The 24,528-nt window shown below is 37.6% G+C and overlaps 1 protein-coding gene across 3 annotated transcripts in view; it reads right to left on the bottom strand.

Annotated features, from left to right (window-relative positions):
- The window catches only part of robo3 (roundabout, axon guidance receptor, homolog 3 (Drosophila)), a 146,516-nt gene that overhangs the window by 72,414 nt on the left and 49,574 nt on the right, over window positions 1-24,528 (bottom strand). Inside the window, exon 1 of one of the 3 annotated variants that reach the window (XM_047805054.1) lies at window positions 8,391-8,891. The exons of the other annotated variants lie outside the window; for them this stretch is intronic. Coding sequence (XP_047661010.1) covers window positions 8,391-8,451 — 61 coding nt within the window. The 5' untranslated portion in view covers window positions 8,452-8,891. Of the gene's footprint in view, window positions 1-8,390; window positions 8,892-24,528 lie in introns of those variants that run through there. 3 annotated transcript variants of the gene reach the window in all.

Below are 24,528 nucleotides of genomic sequence, written 5' to 3'. Positions count from 1 at the left end.
AATTTGCAATCATGAAGTCATCATATTGGCGGGATAAATTTTGGTCAGTGCGAGTGATTGAGCATGCAGGAGTATTGCTGAGCTCAAGTGCCAATGCTCCTGAACTTACACAGCACTTACGCTTTAGTGAATGTTTGACCTTGTTGTCTCGATGCAAGGACAAGATGTGAATGCCAGCTCTGAGTGAAGCCGGGGTCCTGCCAACTCCTCTGATCTCTCCGAATGGGCTTTTAGCAGTAAGCAGATTTATCTCTGCTAACAGGGTTGGGTGGGAGCTTTGCTGAAATAAGATCTTCACAGAACAAGACCCTCGCAAATCACCATGACTTTCACTCTGGCAAGAAGTGTCCAAAAATAACAAGAACAACAAAAGACCACTTGCAAAAGAACACTTGAGGCTTGACTCTTGGGTCTTGCCTTTTTTATGCCTTTAAACAATAGTAAATTTGGTCAAAATAAAAAAATAAGGAATTAACAACAATGCATGGAGAAGCCTAATGATACGCAAATATGCCGAATATTCTGTGTGGAGATACCATTCCCATGGTAACCATTCAAGAATAGGTCAGAGGTCAATCCAATAATTGTCCACTCTTTTGAGGCATGTGTGAAGGCCTTGAGGTAAACACACATACAGAAGAGACTAAAGACTAATGAGCTTAGAGAGAATTAAGATATACAGTATCAGAGAATCAAGGTCTAATTAGTATTTCTGATAACATTTGATAAAACTTCACGCAAATCTAGCGTTGAAGAGCTTAAATTCGAAAAAAAAAAAAAGTTGCATCTTAACTGCAACTTTAAAATTAATTCTACAAGCACTGATCCATGACAGGAATGGAAGTGTGATCACAGCAGGAGCACCAACTAAAAAAAAAAAAAAGATCCTACTATATGTGGATATGACAAGCCAAGCTTTTTACAGGAACGGAGAAACATAACACAAAGGCATCAGTGAAGTCCTAACTTTCTTTTTTTTTAGCTTCATCTGCAATTCTTTTCAGTAAGCGACCAACCCCCTGAACCTAACTTTGTTGTTTTACAGTTTGCCTCCTTCTGTTTTGCTCCTGGTTTCTGGGAATTGATTTGCAAATGTTCATTCATTGCCTGGCGTTCAATTAGGAGGTGGGGGGTGTCTCCTTGAACACCCTTTATTCGACAAACTTTTCTTTGCACTCAGACACAACAAAGGGACACTTGCATTAGAATACAAACCCAAGGCCATAAAGCTATGCCCCTTCACTAAGAGAGAAAGGAGGGGGATGAAATGGACCAGTCACTGGCTCAAAGGAAATTACATAGCAGAGGCTCTGCTTACCTCAGGGACAAAACAGTTTTTCCGCTTAAGCCAAAAGAACTGGGATGGATTAAACAAACTGGCAGTCAGGAAGTCCTGTGACAATAATTTTTAAAGAAAAAATTTGAATAGCTTTGGGAGTTCAAAAGTAGCTTATGTGTTGTATATCTAAGAAAGTTGGTAGGAATATGTGTGGCAAGGTTTAGTTTCTCTCATTCCAATAGAAAGAGACAGCAAGGTGTCATGTTTCCTTACAAAAATAAGAATTCTGAACTACGATGGGTTCAGGGTCTGTCTGTTACATGAGCTTTGATGTAGTTCAAAGCTAAGCAATAACCCTTGTAGGTTAAACTTTTTCACAAGTGTAATTTTGACAGTTTTCAAGATGTGCGAAGGGAACGAAAGCTGCCTTCGGAAATTATTTAAATATTGTGGTTAATGAATAATTACTCAAAGTGTGCCTTGAGATTCCGGTCAAAAATTTGGTAACATTATTGATGAGTGTCTATTCATTTTAAGAAAAATGTCAGAGAATAGTTCATGCCTGAATATGAGAATCTAAATATTGAATACATCTCTTAGATGGGTTTCTAATCGCATCAATCTTTCAACAGAATTTCATCATTATGCTGCTCAAAGCATTGGCAACTCAGCAATATATATATATAAAAAATCCACAAGCTTGAGCCAGTGGGTATTAGTAGTGCTCAGTAGAAGTTATTGATTTTTTTCTGTGGAGCTTTAATAGAAGATAGTGAAGGAAGGTAGTGTAACCTTGCATTCTCACTCTCTGTGGGATAGCTCAGGGAAAAAAAAAAACTGTGCCCAGTGCTGCAGCTCAGACATGGTCCAGACTGCCTCTGGCCTTTTCTTCTTTTTTTTGCTTATAACGCAGGGATGCTGAAAGCAATCATGTCTGAAAGCAAACTGAAATACTGAAGTTTTGCCCCTTAACCTATTGGATTTCCTGCAATCACAAAGTGGTTGTTCTGTGAAAAGTGTCCAGAGTTTTGCTCTGATTTTCCACTCTTCTCTGCAAGGTCATCGCACGGCAATACTGTCTTTTTTACCATATTTAATTCTAGCTCTCAGACCCAATGAAAAATACATCTGGAAAATATGTGGATGGTATCACATATCTCATGAGGGGCGCTTGACTTTTTCCTGTAGAGATGCAGGAAGGGAAGAAGTGGGGTATGAATACTAAATTGTGCATGAGTAAAGACAGTGGAGACTCGAAGCAGCTGCTTGAACAAGGGCCTCCTGAAACAGATCTCTACAGTGATTGGAGAACGAGAGATATACCAGAGTAGTCAGCATACCACAGCTGGCACAGATAGCATCAGTTTCCTGGTCCTCCCAGTGGTGGCCTGCAAACCTCCTTGTTGCAGTAGATTAGTCTCAACGGAATACCACCTCTGCACTTCCTGCCTGCTTCAAGAGCCGATACAGATCCACCATGTTTTGTTTGGAGGAGGGGTTCTTACGTCTGTGTGACTAATTCCAGTCCAGAATGTTTCAGGCAGTAGTAAGGATCGCAGTATAAAAGTTTTGGGAAATGGTAGTTTCTAGAAGTTTTTTCTTTTTCTTTTGCTAAGCACAGCATTTGGTTTGTAGCTAGTGGGCTGACACCTGAAAGGTTCTGTCAGAACGCTGTTTCCTCTTTTCATCTCTCCACACTGGGGACTTTCAGTTTCAGGTATTATTCAACAAGTAAAATGGGGGGAAAAAACAAGATAAAACAATGAAACGTATAGATCATTCATCTAAAAAACTAAACCACCGATCCCCACCAGCACGATTCCTCGCTGTAAATAACCAAACTTGCTGTTCACAAAAACAAATTGCTATAAATAAGTGAAGCAGAAGTCATAATGTGGAAAGGCAAAGCGAGCGTTAGCACTGCACTGACTGACAGATTTTAAAATAGGCATGTAATCAGTAGTCTCTGCATATTCAATTTGCACAGCAGTTCATGTATCATCATTAACATACTCCTTCGCCTAGCATGACCCTCCCCTGAATTTGCTCCAGAAGATAACAGATCATAGCCAGGATATATTCTGTTTCCTTGATGGTGAAAGATTACCACAGGAAATGGGTCAAAATGAGGGGCTAGGAAAACCCCTAAACTACCCAAAACATTGGGTACTATGCATAGATTAGATTAGGGTGCACAGGAGAAACGTGTTTGAATGTTTCATAGTGTCTTAATTGGAAAGAACATACGTTGCTACAGAAACTCTAAATGTAAAAGTTACACTTGAACCAATTAATTCAAGTGGTGCTTTCACACCTCTGGTATTTGACATATGTGAGATTCCTTTAGATGAATATTATTTATAATCTTTATTAATACAGATTTCTCATCAGGCAGAAAGTTATTACAAATGTTAAACAAGATATAATACCAATATACTACTCTTGTATTGAAAGGATATTTAAAACTTAATACTTATTCCCAATAGCTATAAAGCTTCCTATAGGATAGATACATTATAAATGGATTTTGGTAAATAATCTGTGTTCTGAGGGCAAGAAAAGTAATATCACTGACATTTTCTGTTAGCTGACCTAATAATGCTTTCCTGTCAGGCAACTTGTTAATGCAAAGGAGCCCATCACCATCCCTGTAGGAAACAATTTCTAGAAGGAGAGAGTTGTTAAAATCAGTCTGTGTTGCCTGTTCGCTGAAATAAAACCGTGTGCACCTTGCTAGCACTTGAAAATTTTCAACAGAAATAAAGACCGTCTGAGCCACATTCTGTCTATCCCTCACATTGCTTTCGGCAATCAATACAATCAACTTACAAGCTGCGATTTCAATTGGCAACCCATTAAACAACAATTGTGGCAGTAATAACCTGTGCCAAATAGCCTAAAAGTCATTCGAAACTCATAGAGAAAAGCAAGCGCTTGGATTTTTTTTTTTTTGTTCAAAAGCTCTTTCAGCCATTCAAGTTTGATGGCAATGGCAGGGAGCTGCTGACAAATCACAGCCATGTTAGCAGTGCGAATGTGGAGTAAAGAGAGCTGAGGGAGTGTGTGTGTGTGTGTGTGTGTGTGTGTGTGTGTGTGTGTGTGTGTGTGTGTGTGTGTGTGTGTGTGTGTGTGTGTGTATGCGTGTGTGTGTATTTGCTGTGTGAGTGTGTACGTGTGCACGTCTGTTTGTAAGTGCAGACAGAGACTGTGTCATTAGTTTCAGGGCTCCTGATGAGAGAGCACACATGGCCTTGAGGCCTACTGTTTACAGTGTCCTTCAGAAGCCCAACACACTCACTCACACACTCTCTCTCTCTCTCTCTCTCTCTCTCTCTCTCTCACACACACACACGCACAAACACACTCTATCTCGGTTGAGTTTATTCAGTTCGCCGAGCAAACAGCAAGTAAAAAAACAAACTTCACTGAATCTCAGATGATACACTGAGGCCTCAAAGGATACCACACAAACTCATTGTATGCAAACACACTCCTGCTGTTTGAGAAGTGGAGACAGCTCAGTTTAAAAGTGTTGACTCTGATACCAAGAGGTGTTAGAGCCAGACGGGGGAAATCGGCACACATCTGAACTGAGGTCTATAACTGTGTTTCTCAACTCTCAGAATCTAGTTTCCACATGCTTGTAAACTGTGTAGTCTTGTATAGGCTCGTAATCGCCTTTCTTCAAAGTGATATCGCCCCAAAACTACAACAGGATCAATAACACCAGACTAATTGCTATGTCCCTGAGTGGAATCACTTCCAGGAGTTTATCGACACATTTTAATGCATGTTGACGAATCCTGGTGTGACACAAGTCTGATTGTTTTTATGTGTTCCATTACCCATTTTTATATTTCAAGATGACTTAACCCTAGATAATGAACAATTTTGGAAATCTGATCATCTGATTTGTGCTAAACAACATGGCTTCTCTGTTTTTCATAATATCACATGAATCATTGTTACTCACAGAGACAACTATTGGCTGTTTATTCACTAATTTGATTCTCTTCCTATTCTCCAATGAATTCTTAATCTACCTCTCTATCAGAAGATTATATTAATGTACTTTTTGTTGTATTTTATGCTATTGTTTATTGTAAAGTAATAGCTCATTCACATGGATTTATATGACAGGACATTTCACATGATTTAACTGATTTAAAACATTCCATTTAACACGGAAAGATGCTTCATTGTTGATGTGGTGAAGCTTTCTTTAAGGACACATTCATTACACATTTACATGTTGCCTCCAGTGTCATCACTTCAGGATTGCAGAGTGAAAGGCCTTCAAGTTTCCCAATAATAAGCTGCAAATTCCTTTCTGTCATATTAATTTAAAGAGAAAGAATAATTTACTATAACATATTTGACCAAATAAGGAACTTATTCTGGGAATATTCCATATCATTTAATCTAAAAAGAAGCTTATTGATTATTTTCCTTCACCAATATGTGCTCCGTGTTTTAACTAATTATCACCATATATGAGCTTTTTGTTGCTAATTCTTTCATCAGATTTATTATCAGAAATATGAGTTTATTTTACTATAAAAGTTTGTCCGAGTGCCACAACAAGGCTCCAGTACAAAACCAGATGTAAATTCCAGAAAACACACACAGACACCAAGTGCTGTCCTTGCTGCCAAGAAAGACTCAATACCACTGCAGCTTTTAGTTTAAGTTGCACACAGCCTCGAAATGTGAACACCTTAACAAGAAGCGATGTACACTAAGATAAAAAAAAAGAAGATAATAATATGTATATAAAAAAAACATCTAACTCTACACGAAGTGTTACCATTCTGTTGATAGGTTGAGGATTTTTCCCTTATAGTCTCTATCCTAGGGGTCACCACAACAACTGGAACTAATGTGCAGTGGCCATTAAGCTGTCCTAAACTGCCAGCCAGGGCCACAGGAGCGACAGATTGATGCTGATGCTTTGTGCTGTGGTCCTATTCAACCCTTCATCACTGTGAGCAAGATTGTTTTTTTTTTTTTCAACGCAGACGTCTTATTTCTAACGGATCAACGCTTACGTCTTCTAAGAATTCTGCTTTCAGTAGGAAACAATCTATTAAATAATATAGACTTTTTTTTCCATACAAGCTGCTCTTAAGATCTAGATGCATGGATATAATTTTTAATTCATTTTTTCGAATTTGTGCCGTTGACATGGAAGAATGCTTTATCAGTGGACTTGTTGAAAAGAGTAGGATGGTCTGGAGCATCTATTGTGTCCTACTGAGGATCAGATAGCCAGGACGAGTGTGCAGAGGCTGCAAACAGAGACATCAGAGCACACTCGGCTGGAGATGCTTTTTTTCCTGACAAGACTACATTTTAGATACACAGACAAGAGATCGACAATGTCTGCATAGGGCTGTAATCAAGACAACCCTTTGGGCCAGTCCTCTGACAAACACACACTCCTCCCTGGGAATCAAGACATCAGTAAATATTAACAAGCATAGTGGTTAAATCCCTAAAAAAGCTTGTTTAGCTTACAGAAAAGACACTGCTCATTTGCAGCACTTCAAATCAAACAGCGTAGTGTTCGCTGAAAGGAACAACAAAATACAGTGTGAAGTATGTGCAGCTATTTTCTCACGTATGCAGTTAAGGTCCGTTCTGCCCCTTAATCCTTGGCTCACTCCCATTTAGTTTGAGGACATTCAAGAGAGAAGTAACAGCTGTTTCGGGGCTATTTCAAAATCCTTCAAAAGAAACTGCAGCAACTCCTCTAGTTACACACGCTCACACACACATACGCCAAACTGTCCTAGAAGTGCAGACGACTACGACAAAGTCAAGCCCTTTAGGTGTAACTCTAGACTCTTTTTTCTCTCTGCTACTTTATCAGGTGAGAGAGGGTGAGTGGATAGCCAGCAGCCACTCCATGCATACCAACGGTACATTCAAACAGTTTTCACAGACTGTCAGTGGACTAAAGCGTTTCACTGCCTAACTCAGCCAACCAGTTTCTTAGACAAATGATTCAACCAGGCACAGAAGTTCAGCCTGGACTGATTCAAGATGTGTGTGCTTGTGTATGTGTGTGTGTGTGTGTGTGTGTGTGTGTGTGTGTGTGTGTGTGTGTGTGTGTGTGTGTGTGTGTGTGTGTGTAAACAAAGCATAAAGAAAGTCAACGTACAGTAAAATGTCACAACAGAGACCACAGAACTACAGAATTTATGTCACAGCAGTGGCGTATTGGTTTGAAATATCATTTCCCTGCTGGTCTCTGTGTAGCCTCCTGATTCACTGCACAACTGCGCTGGCTGTTAGATCATGGACAGATCTCACAGAGAGCATTTAGTACCTTATAAAAACAGCTATTGCCAAGCAGCAAAGCCAGTCAAACTCTAGAATAATAAAAGGGACGAGCCAGCATTTTAAATTAGCTATGTAATGGTTTATTGTTTAGTATTTTTTTAATCAGTCAGAATATTATGGGCTGATACAGGCTTAAAAAAGCCTAGGACAATGTGATTAAGCAACCTAGAATCATCTGTTCAGATATATAGCTCTTAAATATTCATATAAACTTACAGCATCATAAGGTTATTACACTTTAAAAATAGAACCATAATGTAAAGAAACATTATTACAATAATAATAATAATAATAATAATAATAATAATAATAATAATAATAATAATAATAAAACAAAGCAAGAAAGAAAAAAGTTGAAAAGGCTGATGAAAGCATTTTGTTTTGTGGCAAAATAACGAGTTTTGTGCTTAACCAAGGCGCAGTAGGCTGATTATTATCTACATCCTAAACACAAACAAAATATCCTATAAATCACTTCTAACATTAAAGCATTTAAAATTCTCTGTCAGATCAGACAGAGCACCTGACAGCATCAGCATCCCACAAGTGTGGCTCCAAATTATAGGAACAAAACTTGTTTTTGTGTGTGTGTGTGTGTGTGTGTGTGTGTGTGTGTGTGTGTGTGTGTGTGTGTGTGTGTGTGTGTGTGATCTTAAGTCTATTATGAATGAAGTAGAAACTTTTTGTACGTGTTTGCTCGTAAAGTCGTACGACGTTGTCTTTGCATTTGTACAATAAACACTTCGGTTTTCAAATTGGAACTTACCGTGTACACAGATGAGCGTGCATATAACCCATAAAGCATGTAAAGTCCAGGGGCACTCCATCACCCCCTGCAGTAACAGTGCGACTGCGAGGTTTAAGGGGATATAAACGGACCGCTCAGCATCCACAGGATCCCAAAGCAGGGTATTAAATCGTTCTGATCACTTCCAAACAGTCACACTTAACAACATAAGCCACTCCATCCAATGCACATATAATACTTTTTTTTGTTTGTTTGTATGTTTACAGTTCAAACCGCAGTAGCATCAGTCTGACTCTCCAGGACATCCTTTATCTGTCCAATTAACTCCATTCAAGCTCAGATCTCTAGTCCTCTATGTTTCTGCGCCGCGATGACTATAATAAACACAACACAGTGGTTCTTAAAGTTGTTTCCAAACAAAATCAAACGACTCTTTGGTTAGTTTTAAATGCACGTGGACAGTTTGCATCCCTCGCGCTCTGTCCTCGCTTAGACTCTCTCAGTGTGAATGAACGAGCGCTGCTCCACACAGCGCGCGCCTACGGCTACAGCCTCGCGCCCCCTTCAGTGCTCGTGTCGCTGGAGAGCTTCTTAAAGAGACAGGAACACCATTAAGTCCTACACGCTAGATACTCCATGGACCTCACTAATTCCGTTCATGATTACAATTCGTCTTATTGTTTTGTTTTCCATTTTAACTTTTAATTAATGTTTTAATTCGGTTGATTCAACAACCGAATTAACACATGGTTATAAATATTCGTGGGACGTTTTGCCAATTTGCTTCAGGGGAAAGAAGGTAATGTCGCCAGGAGTCGCCAGAAAACGTCATCGACTCATTTGCATTTATTTCATTGAACGTATTGTTCATTTGCATATTAAAACGTGTTATATGAGGAATATAATAATCCTAAATAATATGATGCATTTTATAGAAAGAGGACGGCTTGGGTCATGGTGCTATAAACTAAAATATTGTTATTTCTATGAAGAATACTAAAAAAAAAAAAAAAAAGTGGTGGAGAAAATGACATGTTTACAGGAAATGTTTACACATAGAATAACTGACTTTTAGAATATGCAAATATGTAAATATAGCCAAGATTTATAACAATAAGTGTGGGTGGAACAGACAATAGTGATGAGTGATTGGTCCATGGGAAACAATAGTGATCAGTGATTGGTGGTCATTTGAATATGCATGAATTCCCAGCATATAACTGAAATATCTTGTCTATCCATCAGCTGTGATGTAAACTTGAGAATAGTATTAAGTGCAGTGCGATCACTAGCATCAGCACAAAAAGGATATATAGGTTTGTTGCTAGATTCATTTTTGAAAAACAAACTAACAAACAAAAAAACAAACTAACAAACAAACTAACAAACAAACAAAAAAAATTGGCCAAATATAGTTAAACTGGGATATGTGATATGAGTGGTCAGAGATTGCCACCCTATGCAACAGACCTTCTTAAACTGGGATTTAATTAGCTTACTGGATAAAAAGTAATGCTTAAAAATATAGTAACTATATAGTCAATATAGTCAACTGCACAATGCATATGACAGCCTTACACAACTTAAGCATAGCAGCTACTTTTTATAGATTGAATTGATTTCCCATTAGTTGCTTCAACTAGGACTAATACTGAATATGCTCGGTGTATCCTGAAATACAGAAAAGTTTTTGAGAATTTATTTACTGTATAATTAATATGTTAAAATTGAAAATCACAAATTTTGTCAGAACATATTACAAACCCAGATAAAACCGGCTTAAATAATACAGATAATAGTCATGCAGACCTTCGCTATTCCCAGAACATCAACAACATTTTCATCAATTTCAAATCACAGCCTTTGGGCAACATGGTGTGCTTCATAATATAGTGAAAGGTAAAATAACAAACTAAAAATGCCAGGAAAATGAACAGGTTCTGTTCATGTGTTGGACGAAAATGCTGGAAATCATATTTTGACATGCACACAACTGAGCACTTTATTAGCAACACCTGCACACCTACTCATTCATGCAGTTAACTAATAAGCCAATGATGAAGCAGAAGTGCAATGCATAAAGTCATGCAGAGACAGATCAGCAGCTTCTAGTTAAGTTCACATCAACCATCAGAATGGGGAAACATCTTCACATCCAGTGAGGTCCAGTGCTGAGATGAAAACACTTTGTTGACAAGAGAGGGAAATGGCCAGACTGGCTCAAGCTAATGGAAAGGCTACAGAAACTAAGATAGTCGCTCTATACAATTTTGATTAGCTAAAAAGCATCTCCGAATGCATAATATGCTGAACCAGACACCAGACGTGGCACACCAGCAAAAGCTCTTCATTACTGCCTGCCATTCAAGGACTGAGGATGCAGTGGGCAAAGGCTCACCTAAACTGGACATTTGAAGACTTGAAAAATGTGACATGGCCTGATTTCTGGCTGGTGGAGGGGATGTAATTGTGTGCAGTATGTTTTTTTTTTGTTTGTTTTTTTGTTTTTTTGGCACACTTTGGGCCTGTTAATACTCATCACTTGAATACTACAAACTATTTAATATTTTTGCTGACCATGTGGATCTTTTAATGATAATGAAATCCCATTTGGGATGTGTTATACAGGAGATTTGTAGCATAAAATTGTACCTAAAAAATCTCCAGGTATTTCATGACACAATCATGTCTACAGGGACTAGAGTCTCAAAGTAATGTTTCCAACATTTTTTGGAATCCTTGCAAGAAAGAAATGAGGCTGTTTTTAGCAATTGAGACCCTACCCAGTATTACTATAGCCTCCCCAATAAAGTGTCCAGTCAGCATATAAAGGCTAAATAGCCTAAAAACACATAAAACCTTAAATGAAAACTGGTACAGATTATCAAGGTTTAATTTCTAGAGATTGTATGTCTAAAGGTGGAAAAAACCCTTGATTTATACATGGTTGTGAATACAGTAATTAATTCACCTAAAGAATTCATTTGCCTAAAGGAGTTTTAATAATAAAATTGTCAGACTATTAAACTATCTAAAAGAATAAATTATAAAACTTTTTAATCTATTTGTTCTTCTATCCTTCTTTCTTTGAAAGAAATGAAAAAAGAAACTAGCAATATCTCACAGCCAGATTCAGAAATTAGCCTATATAAATAATATAACAACTTAACTAAAGCCTTTCATAATGATTAACTAATACAGGCACAAATCCTTAGTGGATCAGGAAATAATGAATCCTGATGATTAACAGACAACTGTTATCCATTAATATATTCATACCAATAAAAAATAGATATTATAATTGTGTATTATAATATGAGATATTATAAGACACAACTTAAATGTTATAATGTTATATAATTACTATAATTTTATAATTATAATTACTTCTACGATCCCTAAAATAATGTATTATCTTACACCATAATCTTTATCAGGTATTTATCTGCTGCTGCTATGGCCATCACTACCGCATACATTACTATATCATCCAACCAGTAAAACTAATTTTCATTATACTTTCTCAAAGATACTTATAAACAGACTCAAATTACCACAAATAACCATAAAGCTTAACTTGCTGTGTGCACTGGAGAGCTCAGTTATCAGTTATATTTTTATTATTATCCAAATACTGTGCTGAATGTTTTTTTTTCCAAAGAGACCCAAGTGACAGCCAAAGACTGTTGTGCTTAAGAAGCACATATATTTATTTAACATTATAAAGCATAAATAAGTGGACCTTATATAAAAGAGTGTGGTCATCATAAAAAAATAAATGTTAACAATTTAAAAAAATAAATAAATAAATAAATAAATAAATAAATAAATAATACATCTAAACAAATGTAAAAAAAAAAAAAAAAAGTTCCACAATTTTAGACACACTAAGTCGAGAGTATAAAGTTAACCATTGTGATAACTCTTCAGGCTTTAAGCAAATCAGCAATCATGGCCAAGACATTGATTTCAGTCCAAGTTGCTGAATGCTCCTCTGATGTGATTGAAACAAAAAAGTAATATCAACAGTGCCTCATGATGGTGAGGGACACACACACACACACACACACACACACACACACACACACACACACACACACACACACACACACACACACACACACACACACACAAAGTAATAAGACTTGGCAGTAGAAGCCTGTATGCAATTTTGACAAACAGCAGCAATAAATCCCAAAACAGGTATACAGACTAATTTGCATTCATCACAACACACTGCCCCATTTAGTGCCATTTCCCACAATCCAGCTGAAGCCAGGAGTGCTACAATTTTTTGTAAGGATTTATTGTCCTCTAATGGAATAATTACCATTTGCTATTTATTATGTCTCCCAAAAAGCTAAGCCAACCTCCATTAATGTATTTGTAATATTTATCTTCATTCTTTCCACAAAACACAATTTATTCCATTATATTCACATTAGAAGGCAATCAGCCTCTCTTAAGGTCCCATGTACAACCAGCAGTCTCTGCTGCCAGCCCTTTTTGTATTGTCCTCATGTTTCATGCATGTGCCTGTTTAACTTAATTGCAAAAGTTGATGAATTGAGCTATCGTGTGTAATTGAATAAAACATGATGTCGTTTCCCCCTAAATACATTTCATCTCTCTTATGACGGATGCAGCTTACTCTGGAACCCATTAAAAATTTGCTGGACTCGCCGAAGACAAGTGTGCAGTCAATGAATTTAGCCGTGTAATCGTGTTATAATGGAGAGTTGTGGCAGTGTCACATCAGCAAGTGCAAATGATGCCATTAGGCCGCAGGCACACTCGTCCAGAAGGGCAGATGGGGATGATTTCTTTTAGCTTTGTATGGCTGAATTTTAAACACTAACGAAAAATAACATATTAACCCTTCTAAATGTATATACCGATCAGATAATGTTATGTCACTACACCAATTTACTAGCAGGTTCACTGATGTAAAATAGTTTTGTTGTGATAAAATTAGAAAAACATTCAAATGATGTATATTTAGATACTAAATGAAAAAACAGCTGTCTGAAAAATCACAGGTTTTTAAAATTGTGAAGGTGACTGTGAAAAGCAGTTAAGTGAATTTAATGACTGAGCATCTTTTTTTATTTGTTTATCTATTATTAGTTAAATTGATTTGTTTATGTAGTTTTATAACATGCATTTAATTTTTGTGCATTTATATTACAACTATTATATAGTCATTACTTTAAGAGCATGTATTTTCTCCCTTTATTTAAAGTTCATTGGTAATTAAGCACAAAATTGGCACATTGTCATGTTACTCCATCCAGCAACACTCACGTGGCCAAAAACCTTTGACTATCACAAATCATTGACACTGGAGACTTCTTCCATAAATGCTAAATATCTCCCCACAGACAACTTCATCATATCAATGCATTTTGTTTTTAACCCAATCAGATGCATTAATATACAGTAAACCTTGCAGCCCGAATGACAGTCTGAATCATTCTGTTGTAGACAATGAATCAGAACCATCTCAGTGGCCACCAATTTGACATTCAAATTGTCCACAGGTTACTGTGCAAGATGTCATAGCTAGATTTGCATCTGTCACTCTGTCTAGTAAGAAGAAGAAGAAAGGCTTTAAATTTGACTCTTATACATTTAATATTCTATCTCGGTAACATTTCCTACATGTTCTGTTTTTATAGTTTTGATAAAGTTATGTTAATTATGTGACATTTTTTAATACTATAAATGTCTTTGACTTGTTTTAGAAATGTGAAGAAGTCAGAAATGCCACATAGTCTGAGAGTAGGGAAAGAGAACTAGAGAACTGAAGGATAAGTGCTTTGGTGCTAAAGTGGAATAGTTATTCTGCTGGTACAGAGTGGGCACAGCCCCTTGTCTCAGTACTCAGTGTCCTGTGGGAGTCCATGGCTCAATCAAATCATCACACTTGAAGTGATGACTGCAGATTCTTGTATTAGGAATGACATTGAAATCCTCACTCTGGATATTGTGAATCTACTTTTTGTGTGTTTCGTCGTCCAAAGGGAAATAATGGAAACTAAGCTCGGAATTAAACCTTGAGGATATGTCACATAATGGGAAACAGCAATACTGAGATGATACAGGTACTTAAAGTGTCTTGAACTCTTTTGCTTTTTAGTAGAAATACCTAGGAAGTAAGCTGAGCATAAAGTCTATTATCTAATTGTTTAAAACTGGTAGTTTTGTTCCAATGAAACAAAATATTAACACCTTAATTAATTTTATTAATCATAAAAGTATGTGATAATAAATCTCAACTTTCCGAATCTAAGTTTTTTAAAATACATTCTTAAATGCATGAAGCTGAGAAAAAAAAATTAAGCTACATTATAGCTACAAATTGTCCACAGAATATCAGTGTGAATGGATTCATATTGACAATGTGTACTGAAAATGCTCTAACTTACTGAATGTAGGAGTAACATGAAAGAGATAAATTATTTATCACTCTGTTCACTTGCACTTTAACAACTTGAAATACTGACTTACTTAATTTACATATTGCTTAATTATTTATGTGACCTTGTGATATGTGACCTTGTAATGTGATAATGTGCTATCTATCTATCTATCTATCTATCTATCTATCTATCTATCTATCTATCTATCTATCTATCTATCTATCTATCTATCTGTCTGTCTGTCTGTCTGTCTGTCTGTCTGTCTGTCTGTCTGTCTGTCTGTCTGTCTGTCTGTCTGTCTGTCTGTCATACTGAACTCTTTCTTAAAATGCTGAAATCCAGAACAGAAAATGTAGTAAATGTGGTTATATTATAGTGTAAGAAAATGGTCAGACAATCATGGAAACCTGTTGAAAAAGTGTAATTTCCACTGCCACAGAAAGACAACAGGATGTGAGGATGTGCTATTTCAAATGACTAGCAATTTAGCCGATTTTTAAAAAAAAAAAGATAGGCATCAAGAAAAAAAAAAAACCCTAACAAATCAAAGACTTGCAAAAAAACACCAAATCAAGTAAATATGTCAGTGTGCTGTTTTCAAACATAAGCTAAAAATGTAAATCAACATCTTTAATATAATATCTGAACTTTATGCTCAGTGTGATTTTGTTGCAGTCACAAATACAGAAAAATCAGGCACTGCTATTATCCAAGCCCTTTGGGGACACCAAGGATTATGTTATAGATTAATTGATTTTGAGGGTGCTGGTGGAAAATAGCAATATATCTCTTTATTGATTTGCCTCTGCATGTGATTGGCAGCTGTCATCATCTCAAGAGACAGAGGCTCATGTTTAGATGCACAATTTCCTGATGCTTACCATTCTATCGGTTCTGCTCTCCATTTTCCTTTTTTTCTTCCTCTCTCTGTCTGTCTCTCACACACAGTCTTTGTTCTAAATCTTCACTGGTTGAGTTGTCTTAATTGTCGCTCTGTGGAGCGCAAAGGTCCCACTGTTCACCTGCTTCCTTCTGAAAGGGTTTAAAATTGGTGTGTAATAGTGGGCCATTTCCCAGGTGTCCCAGCCTGTAGACCTGACTGGAAATCCAGCATTAACCTCTTATATGTAAGATCTCACATTTCAAGCAGACAACTGACCCTAGCGCCTAATTATCTAATGAAGTGTTTTTCACATTTGCTGCAGAGTCAGGTCTCTCCTACACAGAAATAGTTGCTAATTGGGTAGCTATGGGGTGCTTTTTCCAACATGTAGCTGGAAAAAAACAGCAGAACTGCTGCCTATTAGTGATTATCCAAACCGACTCTGGCATGCTAGCTTCCTCCCAAATGTCCAAAATCTCAGCTCTCTACCTTGGAAAAAAAGATTTGCAGAAGTTGTAATTTAGCCTTGAGATGGTATGACGAGCTCACTAACAACATACCCTGCTTCTGACTCTTTTCTTCAATTGGAAATTGGAGCCCCCATCATTTTGTTTCCCTTGAGAGGAAATGACTCTTCCAATTCCCACAGACTGCTACAGGATTCACGAGAGAGATGACAGCAATTACAGCCTTTACTGGCCAGTGGCACCCAGGAAATCTGCTCTAGCACACATGCTTGAGCTTCAAGCTTCAGTCTTCAAGCCTGGAAGCCTCACAGTGTCTACCAATTTTCTTTTTCAACCTTTGCAGCATCTCTCAATAATATACTCATATTTGCCCATACTTTAGCTATTTATTTGCTTTGGTTTTGCCCAAAAAAAGAAAATATCTCCAGGTTTTCTTAAAGCCCCTCATTATCCTGAAAGTCCTTTTGTTGGTTCTGAGCAAAGCACCATATCAAATATACCTTTCAGACAATGCAGATCTAAGCATACTATATAACTGCTCTTGAATATGCAAAATGAAAGCCATTAAGCAGCACTGCATGGCGAATAAAATGCAAATTTCCACAACACATCACAGTTTCTGGCTTCATTGGATATGGGAAGCGAGTGAGGCAAGAGAAGGAATCAATGTTATCAGGTCTTCAGCTCAGTGCACTAAAGCAGAGCAGGATTAATTTCTGATCTAGGATGGAAATTAAAAATCAGGTTGCTCCGTGATTAAATGTCAATGAGATTCAAACTTAAAAATCAACATTTAAACCTCGTACTTCTGCAAATTTAAATTAAAAAAAAGTTAATCATCTTAAATTATAGTGAATGCAATAGAGAAAATTGCATTTGAAGGGTCTTTAATAACACAGTCACAGCTGCCCACACACATTCAGAAACAAACACACAAACACTGAAGCAGATGCTGTAAGATATCCGTATTGAAGTCTTTTCAGGTATCACAGAACTTTCTTCCTTCATGCCATCCTCTTGAGGTGAGAGGTGACTCCCTTGCACCTTTTCCCGTACCCGGCGGCATGGTAGACAAGGAATGCCGAGTCTGGCTGAAAATAATACTAGTGGTTGATCTCACATATCTATCACACTGTCAGAGAGGGCACTGGAAGGCTGTAGGGAAAAACACAAGATCGGATACTCAAAGCAGAGTTAGAATGACTCCAGTGGGAGAAAGGAATTTTCCTGAAGCATGTTTACAACATGGATATCTTTACTGCAGGGCCTCAAGCGGTGGAACACCAAACAGGAGCCGATAGAATAAACCGGCTCTGACAGACTAGATAAACAACAGTGGGCAGAAAGAGAGAAAGAGATGCTAAATATAAATAGTATAAATGTCCAGCATTAATACAACATTAAGGCAATACCAACTGAGTGTGTCCATTATGCCTGCACATTGTTTACTGGTGCATGAGTTTTGTGCAATGAGTATTAGAGCAAAGCATCTCCCATTCATACAGCATATTCCTACTAATCATCTCACAGAAATGTGCACCAGATATTTATATATTTAAAGTCTTGTGAGCAAGATCAAGAACATTTTCCTTGGCAGGGCCAAGGTGCTACACAAATCTGGTGAAAACGAGACTTAATCCTAGACAGGGATTAGAGCGATGCACCAAACTCTGCATTTAGCCATTTAGCATTTAGAGATTTTCAGAGCTATATTTTGCAGTTTGATTGAAAAACCTTTGATTGAAAAAAAATTTAGTGGTTATATGACCTTTTGAAATTTTGAATTCTGGACAAAATTGGGAAAATGTTGAGTTTTAGGTTTCTTAAAATGACACTTTCTTAATTATGTGCAATTAAAATCTTTCACTTTTAGCTCCTGTAACATTTGTAACAAGAATACAGGAACAGGACTTAATGTGCAAATATTACAGAAACATTAAACAGAAACAAATGTAATTTTTATTATAGAATAGCACTGGAATGCAAAGTCATTGGAGAAGATATTGTAAAATATTAAGATATTGAATAAACTGTCTGTTGATTTGATTATAAAAATGTTGATTAGTAAAGTACAAGACAATATAGTCAGAGTTCATATGAAACAGTTACGTTGCTAACTTAATAACGTAATAATGACATAACGTAATCACATAATAATGGCATAATTAAATATTTTATTTTGCGTATAGACATATTTCACTGCAAATGTTGTTACCCTACCTACTTTTTGTGTTGTTTTTTTTTTTTTTTACTATGTTTCTCTTAAAAACTGTCATTTTGATGAATTCGATCTGCGTGTTTCCAATTGGATGTTCATCTTACAGGGAGCTACTATTTTAGCCTGATCACTGCTATCATATGATGTGTTTCCAATCATGTACGGTGGAGACACAATTGCTTCCTCTGAGACTTGTGAAACCTGACGGCCACATTTTTTCATACTGCTTTTTTCACATGCCAATTGAATGCATGCCAATGTTCAGAGGAAAGGCCTTTCTGCCCTCTTACCTGTAACATTTGTAAATGTTAGCTAAAAAAAGAAAAATTGTAAACCCTAGCTAACCTTAATGTGCAAATATTACAGAAACATTAAACAGAAACAAATGTAATTTTTATTATAGAATAGCACTGGAATGCAAAGTCATTGAAGAAGATATTGTAAAATATTAAGATATTGAATAAACTGTCTGTTTATTAGAATAGTGACTGGGAAATTTTGTAAGTAGTATATCACAAGTATGAGTATTTTTGTATTGAATATAAGCACAGCTGCAATTCTTCTGTAGATGATCACAACCCTGCTGATATTTAGTACAGTGTTATGATTCAAAGTTTATCTTTATACCACATGTCTATAAACAACATAGTTGTAAAACATAGTTACAACTTGCTGTGGGACTCAAACATCACAAGATGAGTTAAATCAGCCATGAAATCCAGTCTGATCAAACAGCTATTGAACAATCATTTCCAAGCCAAAAGTACACCTCTCCCTCTAAAACAAAGAAGTCAGGCTACAACAGGCTACAACAACCATCTTGAGCAAGCAGAAAAAAGTTTATAAGAATGGCTTATTGCTTCTATTTTGGGGGTTTTATTTGATTATAAAAATGTTGATTAGTAAAGTACAAGACAATATAGTCAGAGTTCATATGAAACAGTTACGTTGCTAACTTAATAACATAATAATGACATAACGCAATCACATAATAATGGCATAATTAAATATTTTATTTTGCGTATAGACATATTTCACTGCAAATGTTGTTACGCTACTTACTTTTTGTGTTTTTTTTTTTTTTTTTTTACTGTGTTTCTCTTAAAAACTGTCATTTTGATGAATTCGATCTGCGTGTTTCCAATTGGATGTTCATCTTACAGGGAGCTACTATTTTAGCCTGATCACTGCTATCATATGATGTGTTTCCAATCATGGATGGTGGAGACACAATTGCTTCCTCTGAGACTTGTGAAACCTGACGGCCACATTTTTTCATACTGCTTTTTCACATGCCAATTGAATGCATGCCAATGTTCAGAGGAAAGGCCTTTCTGCCCTCTTACACATACATGAGCTCATAGATGCGCATAGCTGGTTAATGTCACTGTGCCTGAAAGGGGAGAGACACCCAGAGCGCATGGACAGTTTTGCTCACTATGCACCCAGTCACAGATGGCTGTGGTATCGTTGGGATTTGAACTAACAATAGGGTGAATGCTCTTCTGTTACACCACACAAGGACCTGGGAGGCTATATTCAATCTAGTTGACCTGGAAACAAATACACTATATGGCCATATGTTTGGAGACACCAGATTATTCCACCCATTTGTGGGACAAATTCAAACAGTTGCCACGAGCTTGGAAGCATACTGTAATATATGGTGTTTTGTTGAAGCATTACCACGTCCCATCAGTAGAACTAAACCTGTTCCAACATGACAATGCTCCTGAGCACAACATGTTGACCATGAAGACATAGTTTGCAAAGGATGGAAAGGAAGAACATGAGTGGATTGCACAGAGCGCTGACCTCAACCCCAATGAACACCAATGGGCTGAACTGGAACACAACCCCAGGCCTCCTCACTCCTCGCTCTCAACCTCATGTGGCAGGATGAACCAATCCCAAAAATCCACATTACAAATTATTATTACAGTAAAGTGGGGTCTAAATCTTGAATGATATGTACAGAATTAGAATATTTAAGTTCATTAATCCCCATGGGGAAATTGGGGAACAAGCACATATAAGAGTTCTGGTCAGGTCCCCACTTACTTTTGGCAATATAATCTATCACTGTAATGAAATATTATTTGATTAGGATTGTTCTGGGTTTAGAAGTCTAAATCTTATATTTAATTTTAGAGTAGATCTATTTCTTCCCCTCAGTGATTCTTAAGAATTTGGACATATATAAAAATTAAAGGAGATGCTCATACCAGAAGCTACCAGAAATTTCTTTTTAAAATGAATGAATATTATGTTTCTCAAAACTCACCCTGAACAACAACAGGAACAGTTTTGGAGAACCCACTGGGGTGGCTAATGATATTTCAGGGGTGGCCTCAGTAATCTTGAGACCCCCTTAGTGCTGTTCCAGTGTGTGAACATCAGTGCATTAATTCTTCCCATAACTTTCATATGATTTCATACAATGTACTCTTCTACTACTTGTACTATACATTCTCTTCTCTTGTCTTGAGTTCTCTTCTCTTTACCCCTGACCTGTAAATGTTACAGTTTTAATGTTGTCTAGAATTTTCCTTCCCCACTTCCTCTGTTCTCTCTCTCTTTCACACACACTGCTAGCTCTTGATTTACAATACTCCACTGTCTATTGTAAAGCTGTGCCTTGGGGAGGGTATCCAGGCATAAACCTCTCTTCCAGCCCTTTATTTATGTCACCTTCATCCGTAGCAAGGATGCACTGTGCCTTAGGGAGCCCCCCCTCAGTCTCCCCTGGGCCAACAGAGGCCAACTTCATGGCTACTGTTGTTTGGGAGACAATGGCTTCTGCCTATCATCAAACGGGAGTCAGATGTCTAAAGTCGGGCCTCGGGTGCACCCAGAGACGCCATCCTTTGTGTTTTTCCGTTTTTTCCCAAATTATGGAAATGGCCGTGGAGCTTCACTTTTAACCTGCAGACAGCAGACAGCAGCCCTAGCCGTGACCCTCGCCCTGGGAGCTTTAACTAAGTTTCATTTATAAATAAATTTAGCTATTGTTTTTCTGCTTTCAGACACAAAGGGTGTTGTTAGCATAGTATACAAGAATAGATGCAACACGCCTCAATTAGCACAATGTGAAGAAAAAAAAGAATATATATAGATAGATAATTAAATAGATTTTCTATTTCTTTACCATTAACTGAGTTGCCATATGGACAGATAAAAGGCTTGTAATGCTGCCTTAAATGCATGGCTCTGTGTTTCATTGATCACACCTGTTTTGCTGGTCATGGTAGCAGGTGTACCCTGCAATTAAGGGTTCAAAGTTCAAAGATGAGCAGCCCAAGGCTGTGTCAAACATGATTCAGTGCAAAAAAAAGTGTCTGCCAATGGCTCAGGTTGCCTCCAGCATTATTTAAGTTGCTGTGTTTATTCAAGCATTTATTTAGCAGGTTCTAGACGAAGTGGGAGAGCTGTAGACAGCAGTCGCACAGTGAACTAAAAATTTTGTGCTTTAGAGCATGACATGAGGGGAAATGGGCAAAAGTGTTTCTGGGAGGCCTGACCATCCAATCATGACAATGAAACAGAAAAGATTCAGGCAAGTAGCTGGTAGCATAAAGTTACACACCATATTACAAACCAACATACACACATATGTATACACACACTCACTTGTGCAAAAACAGTTCACAGGAGCTTGGGTACAAGTCCAGCTTACGGTAAGTGTAATTCTCTCATTTATATGACGAGCGTGTCCTGAAAGGGTGTTGGAAGGCTCAATAGCTAAATCTGTTTTGCAGTCTAAAATCATTTTCTTGACTTTTTCCTTCTTGTTTATTGCCTTTTCTGTTTAAAAAATAGAGAGGGACTTTCAGTCCCAGAAATCACAGAAAATAAGTAAAAACTTATTATGTAGAGAAAGTGAAAGACAGTGTGAGTAGTGACATTTTAGGAGCTAAAGGTACAATAAGGTCATCAGCTTTTCTTGTATAATGAGCTCTGTCTGGGTATCAACACAGCTTCTCGTTTTGGCTGTCAGAGCCTGTGGGTGGTGACAAGTTTATTATAAGACCTACTTGAGGGAGCTTCATTTTCATAATCGGGTAGAATAAGAAAAAAAAATGCAGACTGAATTCCTCCAAAAATCCTCATCAATATTGCTCAGCATCAAATAAGTATCAGTACTGCATCAGGCATCAGCAGTGCAAGCAATAACAGCATTTTCTAACACTGTGTCTAATGTGATGTGTGAGGAACAGAAAAGGAGGTACAGCCAATCTTAGAACAAAATCCAATGAGGACCTTTATTGCCACATAACCTAGCAAATACAGCAAAATATGGAAATGTATTACAGCCTCTTTGCGCACAGCAGGGATCTACTAATAACTGAAACGGGCACTCAACACTGTGGGAGGTCACTGATTCATGCACATGCAAATTGAGTTCTGCACAACTTGTTGAAAAGTCAAAAAAAAAAGTGAGAAGCTGGTGGCAGGTAACAAGCAGTAAGAGCAGAGGTGAGGTTTTAATAGGAGTGAAGCACCACTCATGGTAATTTGCACTGGACTAGCAGCCAGACACAATGCTAAATGGAGAGAGGCTGGTGTGTGAGTGTGCTTATACTGTCTATAGCATGAGCGCTCTAATGGAAATTAATATACACACATACCCACTCTCAGAGAGGCAGTTTTATAAGAATGTTAATGGAGAAGAACATGAGCATGCATGCACACACACACACACACACACACACACACACACACACACACACACACACACACACACACACACACACACACACACACACACACACAGTAGCTATAATGCTATGAACTTAACTAGGCATCATCCACCCATCCATTTTCTATGCCACTTATCCTACTGGTTCACAGGGAACCTGGAGCCTATCCCAGGAGACTCGGGGCACAAGGCAGGGTACACTCTGGACAAGATGCCAGTCGTGGCTCAATTGCATACACACTCACACTTCACTCACACACTAAAGACAAATTAGAGATGCCAATCAGCCTCATGTCTGAGAGAGATCACATCTGAGAGAGATAGAGACAAAAATAAAAGGCAAGCAGGAATGGATAAATTAGATACCGAACTGAGTGTTCAGACAGAAGTGTAGTACAGAGGCCAGTGAGAGCATTCTGACAGTGCTTTGCTGTGTTTGTCAGTGTTACAGAAGGCTTGAGATGCTCAGCTGTCTTCCCGTCTTCACACTTTCTCAGGACAGCTGTTCATGTACTATTACAGTACTGTTACTTTCTCGCAATCTTGCTCCTTCTCTATCGTAAAACACAGACTTTTTGTCACATACTAATAACAGACTTTACAACGTCCTCTGTTTCATCAGGTTCTTCTGTTTCATCATCCACTAATGCAATAGTAGATAAAAAGTGAGAATTGCTCATAACTTTTCTCCCCAATACAACTTTGTACTGTTACCTAGCCACAGCATGCGGGAATAATGAGATATCTGTAGTTCTGATAGTTTTGTGATACCACAGACCTGATTTGCAATAGGAAAAGCCATGTGCTGTTGACAGAGAGCATTTGGTCCATATATCAACCTCAGTTCTCTCACACACAGAGCGATCAGACCAGCAGCTGTGGCTCTGGCTCCTGACTCGGCTCAGCTTAGAAAACCCTGCAAACTCTGACCTTGTCATGCATTAAGTGCTTACAGCATGTTCAGAGAGCACACAGTGTGTGGTAAAATGAATAAAGCTAGAGCACTTCAATCACCTATTTATTGTCATGAATTAGCGAACTATTGTGCTCATACGTTGTTGATTTTTATTTTAATAATCTTGTGTCAAGATGGTCTTTACTGTTGGTCAGACATATTGATTGTAAAAAAGGACTAAATTCAAGTCTTTTAGGAAGAAAACACCACTGAATGAAAACCATTTGGACGTGTGGATGTTGTAGCCTCATTCGTTATGGCTCACACCTGGTCATATTTACATTTCCCATGTGTTTCTGCTAAGCTTGAAATCCCCTCAACCCCCGCTTTCTCTTTGTCAGGATTTAGGTGATCTGCCATTACATGTGCTAAGTGCTTCATGATGACACACTCACACCAGGGGTAATATCTGGCTATAAATGATGGCAACGAGCAATCCATGTTGCCATTTTGGAGAAAAAGGGTTGGAAACAGGCCCAGACACAGGGGCCAAACAAAAATCTGGCAGACCT

This window comes from Tachysurus fulvidraco, chromosome 20 (genome assembly GCF_022655615.1).
Source record: "Tachysurus fulvidraco isolate hzauxx_2018 chromosome 20, HZAU_PFXX_2.0, whole genome shotgun sequence".
Lineage (NCBI taxonomy): Eukaryota > Metazoa > Chordata > Actinopteri > Siluriformes > Bagridae > Tachysurus > Tachysurus fulvidraco.
Note: the sequence above shows the minus strand (reverse complement) of the source record. Positions and strands in the feature narration are given on the sequence as shown.